This window comes from Montipora capricornis, chromosome 10 (genome assembly GCF_036669925.1).
Source record: "Montipora capricornis isolate CH-2021 chromosome 10, ASM3666992v2, whole genome shotgun sequence".
Taxonomy (NCBI): Eukaryota; Metazoa; Cnidaria; class Anthozoa; order Scleractinia; family Acroporidae; genus Montipora; species Montipora capricornis.
In genome coordinates this window covers 50,586,944-50,598,216 of record NC_090892.1, presented here as the reverse complement: position 1 = coordinate 50,598,216, position 11,273 = coordinate 50,586,944, and the positions used below count along the sequence as shown (strand labels likewise).

The following is an 11,273-nucleotide window of genomic DNA, read 5'->3' as shown; positions in this document are numbered from 1 at the left end:
AAGAGTTGACTTAACTGACGGGTGTCTTTTTTTTTTTTTTTTTGCAAAATACTACTTATTTTTACAAAGCTGAAGGTCATCTCGGGGGAAGTGGGTGGGGTTGCGCACCCTATATGCACTCCTCCCCTAGATCCGCCCCTGGGATTGGAGTTCGGAAGATCTGCGAATTAAAAATGAAAGGAAATGTACTTTATTTAAGTGTCTAATCTTCCAGCGCTGGAGCACTAATTGGGACACTGTAAATCGAAATTCACAAATCAACTCAAATCAAATTGATTTTTGATGAGGGGGGAAAACCGGAGTACCCGGAGAAAAACCTCTCGGTGCAGGGAAGAGAACCAATAAACTCGTTCAATACAGGCAGGAGTAGACGATAAGCTCGAACTTACTTTCTTTTCGGCAGCACCTTATCTTCATATCACCCATTTAATTCAATTAAGTTCCCCGACCTAAGGTCTAGAGTCAACATAATCTCATTTATTGCTGGTTCTCCTTCAACTTCGCCTTTTTTTTTTTACATCTAACAGATGATATTATCATTATCACGATCAAGGACATATCGAAAATTTGGTTGGTTCAATGGTACAATACGCATTCGCATCTTCGGAATGGTGTCTTTACTCTGGGAATTTTCTTCATCATGGATTACTCTCGTAATAAAAATAAGGTAAGGTAAACTGAATCGGGATTGCAATGAAGCCAAGAAATTGAAAGAGAGATACCAAGCAAGACGCGGCCAAGTTAGTGAAGGTTAAAACCGTACAGGAAATTTTTTTTTTTTTTGGAAGCGTTTTTAATTTAGGCAGTCAAAGGTCCATTTAACGGTATCCTGCATGAACAAGTACTATTCTCAGCCATGCAGAGAGGGAAATGAGACCTCCCCTCGCATAACACAATTTAAGCCACTTTTAGTGTATCTTTAAGTAGAAAAATGACCATTTTTTTTTTCAAAGAAAAGCATCAAACCGACACACCACTGTGAAATGCTATTTATTGACACACAGTTATCATCAGTGGGGAGAAATTTCTTTCCTTTGCATGTAAATGCCATCCAATTTTTAAAGGTAAGGTCCATTCGCTACTCCCGTATTTTTCTTACTTTTCTTTGTCATGATGCATAACTTACATTTGAATCAGTCTTTGTATGGTTGGTCAGCCGGCTGTTTTTCAAAGATTCCATGAAGGAAAGAATGCTTTCTTTTTCTTTCTTTCCAGAAGAGCGAGTTTGTCTCCGTGATTCTCGACATAGAGTATCTGCAAAAATTTGTTCTTATCAGACGAGTTGATAAAGATAAATTAACCACCTAAAGACAGATTTGCGATCTTAGCCCCCCAGTCGTCAGAACGAATTTCTCAATTCGTTCTACAGACAAAGGGCCAGACCTCGAAACGCCAGCTTTCAATTTTTTTTACCTTTACCAACTAAAACTGACTTTCGTGTTTCACTCCACACCGAAGCAACACCACATGCGGTTCCTTTAAACCGTAATCCTTCCATGAAAGTATTTGCGCCATAAACTAACATGAGCTACCACAGGAATTGACTGAGTAGTGATACTTTTTCTAATTAGATGTAATGCTTTTTGACGATTTCCTGCGCCACATGTACAATTAACCTAGCTTCCCGGCCCCAAACTTCCTGCATGGGTCGCTGCACGTGATCCAAATAAAAACAAGGGCAGCGTAGCCATTAAACCACATAACTCCACCCCTGATTTGCTTTTTGCTAGGTAGGAAAGATTTACGCGGTTTCTGTACTTCAGAACTCTTGACGTACCAAAAAGAGATTATTTTTTCGGTTCATTGCTTTGTTTAGTGAATACTTGCTTTCTAGCACAGTATGTTCAGAGCCACTGTGTTCTTGGCATCGAACCAATGAGTTAACACCAACAGATCTTTCCTTTTTAAAGCGAATTCAGAACAAAATGATTCTCGAAGTAATGAAACAGAGAATTACATTAGAGAGCTAAAGCTGGGAATCCGAATGTTTTCAAAACTCAACGCTTGAAATATTCTCATCGTGAACGGGAAATTCTAATGAAAATGAGACTGAAGTTTTACACTTAACTGATCTTAGTTGAACACGAAGAGGAAATGAGAGGAAATAAGAGGAAAATATGGTCCGACAGCGTTGATCAGTATTAGATGAAGAACAAATTCTTCTGCGTCAAGATCGCATAATTTCCTCCTCTTTTTCGTCTACTCAAATGTAAAGCTACCCTCATAGCTCTGTCGAAAAAAAAAATTCACTTTATTTCTCACATATAAACCTGGATATGGATATTATGGATATTTAATGTATTGCATACTGCACATGGATGTTTTGTTGTAACTAACCCTTAAGAAAGGCGAACCTGCGAAAAAAAAAAAAACTTGTTTTTGCATCATCTTGTGACCTTATGTATTTTTTAAGCCATCGGACTAGCTTTGCGATGCAATTCTGTTGTTTTTGTGGTAGTGCACGTTATAAGTGCACTACACACTATGTCACCGGGTTGAGTGAGTGAGTGAGTGAGTGAGTGATGGCAAATAGGAACGTAGCGCGTACATAAGTCACGAAAATAAACAGGTCTGCTGGAAGCGTGCTTGAATTTCAACAAATGAGCTCCAAAATCGGCAAGAATGTGACGATGATGAATAACAAAGCAGCTTCTATTTCCAAAACGATGGAATTACCTGGTGATAAATAACCTCGTTTAGGAGAGTGAATTTTTGACTTTGCAGAAACAATGGTCAACCTCGCGATTTAGACGATTGTGATCTTTGTGTTGAATTCGCACATTTCTTGTCGAACTTTATAACACTTGAAAGAATAAAAAAGCAAGCTAACACAAACAAAAACCCGATGTCTTGCCGTCATTTGGTCAGAAATGTATCCTTTGTTTTTTGAGTTGGTAGTAACACGCAAGGTAAGTTGACACGTTGTTGTTGTTGTTGTTCAGCCTCCCAAACAAAAACGCCGCAAAACAATTAAAAAAGCTCGAAAAGACAAAACAAAATAACAAGGTGAGTTAATTTACTAAATTTCGTTCATTCATTGAAGGGACAGCTATTCTTAGAGTTATTTTCATAGAGTTATGTCGTAGAGTTAGACTTAAGTTTCCAAAATCCTGAAATTAATTCAAGATTTTGGAAGCCAACATTCATAAAAGCTAAACGTTTGTTTAGGCCTAATTAGTCCTATAAGGTTAGCTCTTATGCATGTTTAGGATACTTTTTGTATTTCTGTAATTTAGGCCTTCCAAAATCTTGAATTCAGGATTTTGGAAACTTAAAACTCTAACTCTACGACATAACTCTATGAAAATAACTCTACTGCTAGTCAACCTCATTCATTGATGGCTTTTCGCCTCTAGTTGCTCCTTTGTCGTGAAACTAACTCAAAAAACCAAAAACAATTGTCTAGAACAATGTTGTCGCTGAATGGATGCTTTGAAAGTCATGTTCTTAATTACTCGGAATACCTGAAAGGTATGCGAGTTATAATCTCGGTTGCCTTTTTTGGGTGCAGCAAAATGCACAATAGAATTAGGACGAGGCGATTTCATTGGTTAAAAGCTATGCGCGATAACCCCTAGCTAGGGAGAGGTTGGAATTGAAAATATAAACATCTTCCAGATGCAAAACAAACTTGTGAACACACGAACGAATCTCGCAAAGGGTAAACATGACGAACACAAAAGGGAATGGAATGATCCTAAATAAGAAATTTTTACACCTCAGTGATATTGGGATAAACTGACTGAAACGTTAAATTGTTGGAAAATCCACGTTCTCTCTATCTTTGTTAATTGGTATTGCAGCCATACGTGTTAAAATAAATTGAGTTATTGGGTAATTACTCGGAATACCTAAAAAGTATCTGAGTTGTAATCTCGGTAGCCTCCCACGAAGACACTCTTTTAATGTCGTTCGCCGATTTAGAACTCAAGCGCATATTCTGAGTGAAAGCTCATTAGCAGCTAAAAAGTGAAAATGCTGGATTCAGTATTCCACCACCGCGCGCCGGTGGCTCAGTTGGTTGAGCATCGGGCTGTCACGCGGGAGGTCGTGGGTTTGACTGCGGCCGGACCAACACTCAGGGTGTTAAAATAACTGAGGAGAATGTGCTACCTTTGCAATTACATCTGCAAATGGTTAGACTTTCAGGTCTTCCCGAATAAGGACTGTAAACCAGAGGTCCCTTCTCATAGCCCCTGTTGGAAATTATATAGTATGGTAAGTTAAAGAACCCACTCACTCTTCGATAAGGGTAGGGGACTTAGTCCCCGGTGTTGTGGACTGACCTTATGTGGACGGAGGCATCTTTCACTTCCTAAAATTAAATTGTAAACTGTGTAATAAGCAGTCTGGCTAAAGTTTCCCGTAAAACATTGTAAATTAGTCCTGAAAAGCCCCGAGGGGAGAGACTAATAGCTTCACTTCATGAATAAGATAGTTAATCTTAATCTTGCATGTTGACCGGCAACATGATGAAACTCCCAGCAGCGAGGCCCTCCCAGGGGTTTTGAGGAAGAAGGGAACAATGCAACAAAGTCAAAATATTTTAGGGAACGAGGGAATAAAAACATTTTAAAACAATTTTAGGGATCAAAAAGCTGGGAACAAGTTTGAAAGTAATTTGGGGAACAAGGGAACACAAGCAAATATGTATTAAAAGGGAACAAGGGAACAAGGACCCCCCTGGGAGAGCCTCAGCAGCGGTATGTTGGAAATGCCCGAAAATTCTTTTTCTTTCAGCTTCATCCGCGGATGTCAATTTTTTAATTGTTACACGGTCTTCATGTTAGCTTTCTAGAGGGAGGACACCGCATTATTCACAACACTGTTAATTTCGAAACTTTGCAGCTGGTTGCCGGTGTAGCTGGTAAGAGGAGCGCTAAATTTCCCTTAGCCACATTAATAACAAGAATGGTTTTCACAAGTTTTCTCTCTCGCTACGCTAATGTTTCACTCTGCTCCCTTGGCCCACTGGTTTCACTTTGTATGTCACCCCTGCATTGCGTAGATTCACGTTATTTCTGATCCTACAACTTGTACCAAATCAAACAGTACTACTTTTGCTTCGTGACTGTAAATAGTAAGCAATGTTCACAAAATACGTTATCCGTTGTCATGAGCCCTCCAGACTTCAATTGGTTGCAGAAATATTTACTTCTTTTGTTCTGTAATTATCAAATTTGAACGTCGCTTTTGTCTATTCAATCCTTGCAGTTTGTTTCTAACCCTTTCAAAATGTATCACCCTACTTCTGCGCAATATGGTATTCCGAGTTAACGCTTTAAAGAGCGTCTTGTTAAATAAGCAATGTCACGCAAGTACTTTCGCACTTCTTGAGAACGGAAAAATGCCTGTCAAGGTCATTAGGGACAATACAGTGTTCGTTAATGAAGTGTTTGCCAATGGAAAAGCACTGTTTAGTGTGTTCAGCCGCGTGTTGGTGCAAGTGCCTGAGGGTATAGACTTCATATCTTGCATCACACAAGTCACATCGAAATTTATAAACCGTGTGACACATTGTTGGTTAACAATAGGGGGTCTTTTGTTATGCAAGTTATGTAGGGTATACAGTCGAACCTCCGTTTGCGACAACCTCCCGTAAGCGACCACCTCTCTGATCTTAAGCGACCAGTTTTCCAAAATTCCAAAAGTTTCTAAGTCAAATCACTATATTTGGAACCTCTTGCAAGAGACCACCTCTCGTAAGCGACTGCAACCACTTTTAAAGCTAAAAGTTTGCAATTTTCCTTTGTTTTTAACCTTCCGGAAGCGGCTAATAGAGTGAAAATTGGATAATGAGGTTTTGTAACATTATTGTATTCCTGGTATATGAAATGGAAATTTGTCTATGGGAAGAACCGGATTTTTTCTTGAAATTGACTTTTACATCAATGAAACATTGCATCTGCATTGGTGCATTGGGTAAGACTCGGCAGTTACCATATTCTAACAGACTTAACTGATTAGGTCTCAAAAGACCTTAACAGACATTGGCCGTGTTTTGACGAGCGGTTTTTCAGTAGCTTAACGAGTGACAACCGAAAATTCTGTGAAAACAGTTCTTTCCCAACTCGCTTAACGTTAAGCGAGTCGGCAAATTTCAGTGGAATTATCATTACATTTAAGCCACCAAACCAGGTAGCTTAAGCGAGTTGGCCATTACTTTCGGCCAATGAGGAGTCGCTTGCGGTATTCACATCGGAAATACGACAGGCGTGCTATTATGCTATTAATTTTTTTATTATTGGATTGGCACGTGCTCTCTCCTCATTTAACCTTATCCGTGAAAACACGGATCATTTTTAAGTCGCTTAACGAAGTCTCCAAACAAACCACTTTCAGGAATGTTAAGCGAGACAAGGGCTGTCATGAAAACACGGCCATTTTTCCGTTCTCAATAAATTCATGAATGGGTTCGATTGTTAAGTGCACAAAATGCTGCTAATTAGAAAATTAACGCCATCTCTCAATGTGCAGTGGGACTCAATTCAAGCAAAACTATTTGCGTAACATTGCATATTTAATGAGGAAGTATGTTAATCTTGAGCGAATTTTCTGACGGTTATTCTAAATGAATTTGAACTTGAAAATGGTGTCACGATGTCACTGAAACGTCGTTCTATCCTATCGCTAAATTTTATTTGTTTATATCTTACGAAACTTTTGCTTAATCAGACATCACCTTAGTAACCGCACTGTTTATGGACTCATCGCCATTTATCAAAAACATTAACAAAAGATTCGAAAAAAGCCTTTAATAAATCAAATACAAAAAAGAAAGAAATCAGGTAAAAAAATAATGACAAAGATTACATGTCTTCCTCATGGGGATTTTGCGGTGGTCTTCTATCCAACTCCACCCGAACGGGCTTAACATTAGTGGATACTATTGCATCGGTTATATGTAATTTAGTCTTAATTTGTTATGTAAATGCTAACGCGAAAACGACAGCAACGTTGGACAACAAAATAAACCTAAATCTTGAGAAAAAAAAAGTTATAAAGGGGGTAATCAGGCCTCACCGGCTTTGTGAGTCAACACCCGCTTAGTAACGGCACTGTTTGGGGACGGCCAACGTCATTGATCAAAAACGTGAAAAGAAGATTACAAGTAAAGGCTTTTTGAAATGAAAAAAAAGTTTATTTATAGTTCTAAAATGATCTTTTTGCTCTTCTACATGTGGTAAGCACATTAGTACAGAACGCATGCGTATTCATAAAATACGTATTAAAGAAAAAAAAAACTCTGTTTGGGGTCCCCCGTCCTACTTTCGATCCAAAGAGGGAGAGATTAACAACCAAATACAAAAAAAAAAAAAAAAAAAAGAGACATCTTGGTCACGAAGATGATTTCCCAATGGTCTCCCATCCAAGTACCAACCGAACCGTGGTTGCCATCCAATAGGGCTTACTTAACCTTATTCACGACGGCCGCCGTGTTGGATTTGCTATTATCATGCAAATTAGCTACACACTTCTGAGGGGGAAAACAACACAAGTTCGAGAGGTTATAACGAACATCTTAGCCACACAGATGATTTGCTTCACGTTCATGGAATGTTTATCACCTAAGCGGTAAAATACAATCATTACACAAGTTACTTCGGCGTTTTTTTAGCGAAAAATGAGCAGATAACGAAGTAGAAAGTCAAAATGTCAAAGGCAATCAAAAGATATAAAATTATTATAAAAGGTACTTAATTCTAAATACTAAAATGGACTTTTTGCAATGTTATTTCAATATTTCGACGAGCCGATTTCCCAATGTTTGCCCCCCAGCATAACGCATGGCTAATTTGCATGACAATTTGAAAACCAACATGGCGGCTATCGTGAATAAGACCTATTGCTACTGCGCTTTTTTTCGCGCATTTCACGCACACGTCATGCATGGCAGACCACGAAGGTAAACACGATGCTAAAGGCGCAAACATTTTCCACAAGAATGGAACGTGAAAGCGTGTGGCATCATGGGATAGCTGTCAGCCCCAGTTCTTCTCGGAAATGTCACGCAATGACGTGACAGTGCGAATATACCATCGCTTTGAGAACTTCGCAGCGATTTTACTCTCTTGAATGCTCGGTGACCCCTATTTTTCTTTCCCTAGGTCACTTCCTTTCTGATTTTGTCCATTTTAACAACAACAACAAAAAAAATCTGTGCGTGAGAAGTTACAAATATTTCGCCTTTTATGATCTCGTGCGACTGAAGTTTTCTTTCTTAGACTAATATGTATCGTTTTTCAAGGTCTATTTTTCTCCTCAGAAAACAGGTTAATTTAGTTATATTAGTTATGTTGAATCGAGTACGTTTACCTGATCTAAATTTCAGTAATGTAGCTTTTTTATTGCTGACAGTTGTAAGCTAAGATCGTCTTAAAATAACGCAATCTTCTACAAGTGCACCTCATGATCTCGAAAACGAGCACGGTGACCCCCCATTTTTTTTGCCTTTTTGGCAAAAGTAGATCATTACCTTTCTGCGTGGCAAGTTTTAAAAAAAATCTGTACTTGGGAACATTTTGGGCGCGAACGTCCTTAAGGGAAAACATCAAACTTTTTTTATTCGGAATACGACTGAAACGACAGCAATATTGGATAATACAATAAAAAGCAAAAGGAAATTACTTTTGCAAAAATGATTACCAGGCAATACCAGCTTTCTACTGTACTACCCACGAGCATGCAATGCGTGCCTATTTTTTATATAAACCGGCTTGATGATGTTGGCTTGACGTTTGCATGTCACGCAAAGAACTGATGACGAAAGCTGAAAAAAATTTCAGGCTGAAACACGAACCACAGGTGAAGGAATATCTATTGTTAAAAATGAATGAGAACATTTAGCTTCATCCTTCACCGTCGTTCTTGTGCAGCTTGAAGATAACGATATAACGAATGTGTCTTCAATAACTTGTGAATATCTTGATGCGTTTAGTATCTATGACAACAAATTCGAATGGAAGACGCTAGCGCAAGCGCAGTAAGGCCGTAATCAAATCGCCAGTTTTCAAAATGGCGCCTGGTAAAAAGCAGAAAAAGTCGAAGAAGAAGGGATCAAGAGATAGACCTTCCTCCTTGGTAAATAAAATTGACTGGATTTGTTCGATTGCTTAAGTAATAATGATAGTTAAAGGTGATCATTTTGTAAATTTTAGAGCCACATCGCCTCCCGGTTGATTCCAAGCGCCATTTTTGCAGCAGTCCCAAGAACTCCAACTAATTTTAATCAAACTTGGCCTCGGCGATCACCTTCGCCGATCGCTCAAGCCATTGGCGAAGCAGGGAATATAGGAAGATCATTGTTAGGGGATTTGTCGAAGAGACCTGCGTCTGAAGTTCCACAAAATCCAGAAGAGAATCCAGAAGGGAGCCGCAATGACAACATCACGGAGGAAGTTGCAGAATTTGAAGAACCTGGATATGAATCTGTACAAAATGGAAAGAATTTTGACAGAACTACCAAATATTCTGGAATGTCTCGCGCTGAAAGAGAAGAGTTGACAGGAGCTGAAGCAGCTTCACCAGAACAACACTTTTATCATATTTTAGATCACCAAAACGGCCAAGTGATTGAGCCAGTGATATATTCTCGCGTGGATAAGAAAAAGAAGATTGGATCAAAGCAGCAGGACCATGAAGAAAAAGATGAGGTGAGTCATTGGTTACCACTAACCAGTGTTGGTGCAATGGTGCGAGCACTTGCCTTCCACTAATGTGGCCCAGGATTATATTGTCTCATCAGTGGGGTTTGTTGGTTCTCCACTCTGTTGCGAGAGGTTTTACAACTTTCCCCTTTCACCAAATCATCATTTCATTTGTTCTGCTTTGATTTACTCTTTCTCCAATTAGGAGTCAGAGCAGTTGTGCTCAGCTATTAAGACTTTATGTCATTATGATTATGATTATTATAAGTATTTTTATCATCATCATATTAGCATTCTTAGTATTAAATTGTCATCTCCAACAGTCCTTTAATATGTAACGAGCAAGTACACTTTTTAGTCATGATGGTGTTTTGTTAAGGTGAATGAAAGTACATGTAACTGGACGTGTTAAATTATACAGCTATGTTCACAGTAATCCACTGTAGTAATAATAATGATGATTATGATTATGATAATGATAATGATAATGATAATAATCATGATGATGGTAATAATAAAACCATGAAACCAAAGCATATCAAGTAAAATCAATAATTGTTGGAAACTGATAAGAGGGATAATCAGGTTATACCAGAAAAGAAAAACCTCTTGGAGCAGAGTAGAAAACAAACAAACTCAGTTTGCTTGACACTAAGTGCAGGAATCTCCAGGGTGCTCCCCTAAGCCAGGCTTCTGATAGGATGCGGAAAAAAATTGAAGATTATGCGGAAATTTTTGGCCATATTATGCGTAAACATGCGTTGATTATGCAGAAATTTAAACAATTTATAGAACTAATAATTAGGCCTGTCCAATTTATTTGCATGCTTATGGTAAACCTGGACTCGAATTTTTTCCCTTAAAGATTAAGATATCTGGAGGAGTTGCCAATTTGCAACCACCGTTAAAATAAAAGGGTTAGCAATTGGCATTTTTCCGGAACTTTGGCTAAAATAAATAAAGCGATAAAAAAATATTTTGCTTTTGTCATGAATTATTTGTTTCAATTTTGAGATGTGGTGCAAAATTGCAATGTGGTTGGACAACGATCCATTCCCTCGATCATTCACCATTTTCAGCAGTTTTTTACACATATGTATTGCGGGCTCCTATTTTGTTTTGTAAAACTTCATCGCAATGATTGTCCCTACTTTTACAAATGATGCAATTTAATTTGTGACTATAACTTGTGGCTAAATTTTCATATCTCGTCACATCTTTTTTAAAAATTTTTAGCGTAGGGTATGTTATGAAAACGGTTTAACTAGAGCCCAGGCTCATTGCTGAAAACTGTGTGGAATTCATCTTGCAAAAGAAATGGCCTGTTTCTTCAATGTTCAGGAAAATAAGCGTTTCAAAATAGTCAATTGATCTCTTTGGATTTTATGTTTGTGAGGATGGTAATCAGCTGCTTTATCACTAATATCAGGCATTTCTTCTGTTTTATGTGGAAAATATCGTAATTATGCAGAGGATGTGGATTTTAGGGAATTATGCAGATCCGCATCGCCACATTCTGTCAGATGCCATGCCTAAGATGTCACAGGGTATTCTCCTGGACCTTTAGAAGAACTTTGTTTATTTCTGTTTGGTTGGGGTTGTGTTTGGGGTTACAGAGGTGAAATT

At 38.4% G+C, this 11,273-nt stretch overlaps 1 protein-coding gene across 1 annotated transcript in view; it reads left to right on the top strand.

The window, feature by feature from the left end:
- The first annotated feature begins 8,995 nt into the window (after positions 1 to 8,995).
- Positions 8,996 to 11,273, top strand: part of LOC138019126 (trichohyalin-like) — a 28,345-nt gene continuing 26,067 nt past the window's right edge. The window contains exons 1-2 of the mRNA XM_068865798.1: positions 8,996 to 9,081; positions 9,159 to 9,653. Coding sequence (XP_068721899.1) covers positions 9,016 to 9,081; positions 9,159 to 9,653 — 561 coding nt within the window. The 5' untranslated portion in view covers positions 8,996 to 9,015. The remainder of the gene's footprint in view (positions 9,082 to 9,158; positions 9,654 to 11,273) is intronic.